This window comes from Penaeus monodon, chromosome 20, assembly GCF_015228065.2.
Source record: "Penaeus monodon isolate SGIC_2016 chromosome 20, NSTDA_Pmon_1, whole genome shotgun sequence".
In the NCBI taxonomy this organism is placed as follows: domain Eukaryota; kingdom Metazoa; phylum Arthropoda; class Malacostraca; order Decapoda; family Penaeidae; genus Penaeus; species Penaeus monodon.
The window spans coordinates 6,602,855-6,603,978 of NC_051405.1; the positions used below are offsets into that span (position 1 = coordinate 6,602,855).

At 52.1% G+C, this 1,124-nt stretch overlaps 1 protein-coding gene across 1 annotated transcript in view; it reads left to right on the plus strand.

Annotated features, from left to right (window-relative positions):
• Positions 1 to 422: 422 nt before the first annotated feature.
• LOC119586042 overlaps positions 423 to 1,124 on the plus strand; it is a gene marked incomplete in the record, with an annotated part of 11,688 nt that continues 10,986 nt past the window's right edge. Inside the window, 1 exon segment of the mRNA XM_037934746.1 lies at positions 423 to 1,124. Within this exon segment, the coding sequence (XP_037790674.1) occupies positions 716 to 1,124 (409 nt within the window).

Consider the following 1,124-nt stretch of genomic DNA (forward strand, 5'->3'; position numbering starts at 1 on the left):
GATAGTAAGAAACAAGAATCGGTAACTGAACGGGATTATGGCTATTCAAATCGGCAGCTGTTCCGTACTGTCCAGAAATTCAATTTTGTAGAAAACATGTTGTCCTCGTATTTATATCATAAAAGTTTACTCTCTAACCATAATATGCTTTCATAAATTAAAGGAGCAACCCACAAGAAAATGCTACGGCCAACATGCGAGAGGGAGAGAGATTGGCTTAGGCCGTCAAACAAAGAGAGACTCATTTACGGCACGTGCCGAGCGGGACACGCGCTACGTCCGGCACGAGCCGCACGTGTGCGAGGGCGGAGCCTTAGTACCTATCCTTCTTCTCATTGGCCGAGTATTTGGCGGGAGGGATTGCGATTGGAGGGCTTAAGGAAGGGAGGTGTGGCCTATGCACGCGCGTAGGTCTTTCACTCCCGGCACGCGCAGACGCATTCCGTTAGCGCCGCGGTTGGAAGGGAAATAGCGCCCGGCAGGGAACTGGAAAAGCTGGCGGTAAGTTTGAAGTGAGCGCTGGAAAACCGTTACTTGTCCCAGGAGGAAAATCGCGTTTGATAGTTCGTAAATCGGCGGTGGTTAGTGAACGAAAGGGGGGTTATAAACTCTCTCCCCATCATTTTGTGATATGTTCTACAACGGATACAAAATCAAGTGAAGAAGGACTTTTACCCTTATATATGTCGTAGTGACGCAGCGTGGTTCATTCATAATGTCTGCAAACATGATCGTCATGCAAAAACAAGTGAAGATCGAGGTTCAGAGCCCAGTGAAGCCCGAAATTCTGAAGCCCTCGAACGCCGCCAACCTCCAAAACATCACCAACAAACTCAACCAGGTGGCGACGGGCAAGGCGGGCATCACCAAAATAACCAACGCCAGCAAGACCGTGTTGGGAAGAGTGAACGTCAGACTGCAGTCCGTCGCCCCGAGATCGACGCCCACCAAATCGTCCTCCCCTTCGTCGCCGCAAGCCACCAGGTCGCCCTTCAAGATCCTCACGCCCATCAGACCCTCCACGGCCCTCAGAGTGTCCTCGGCCGCCCCCGCCTCCCCCTCCTCCGCCACGCGATCTCCAACGACCACCTCATCCTCTCTGCTCAAAACACCCACTTCTGTGA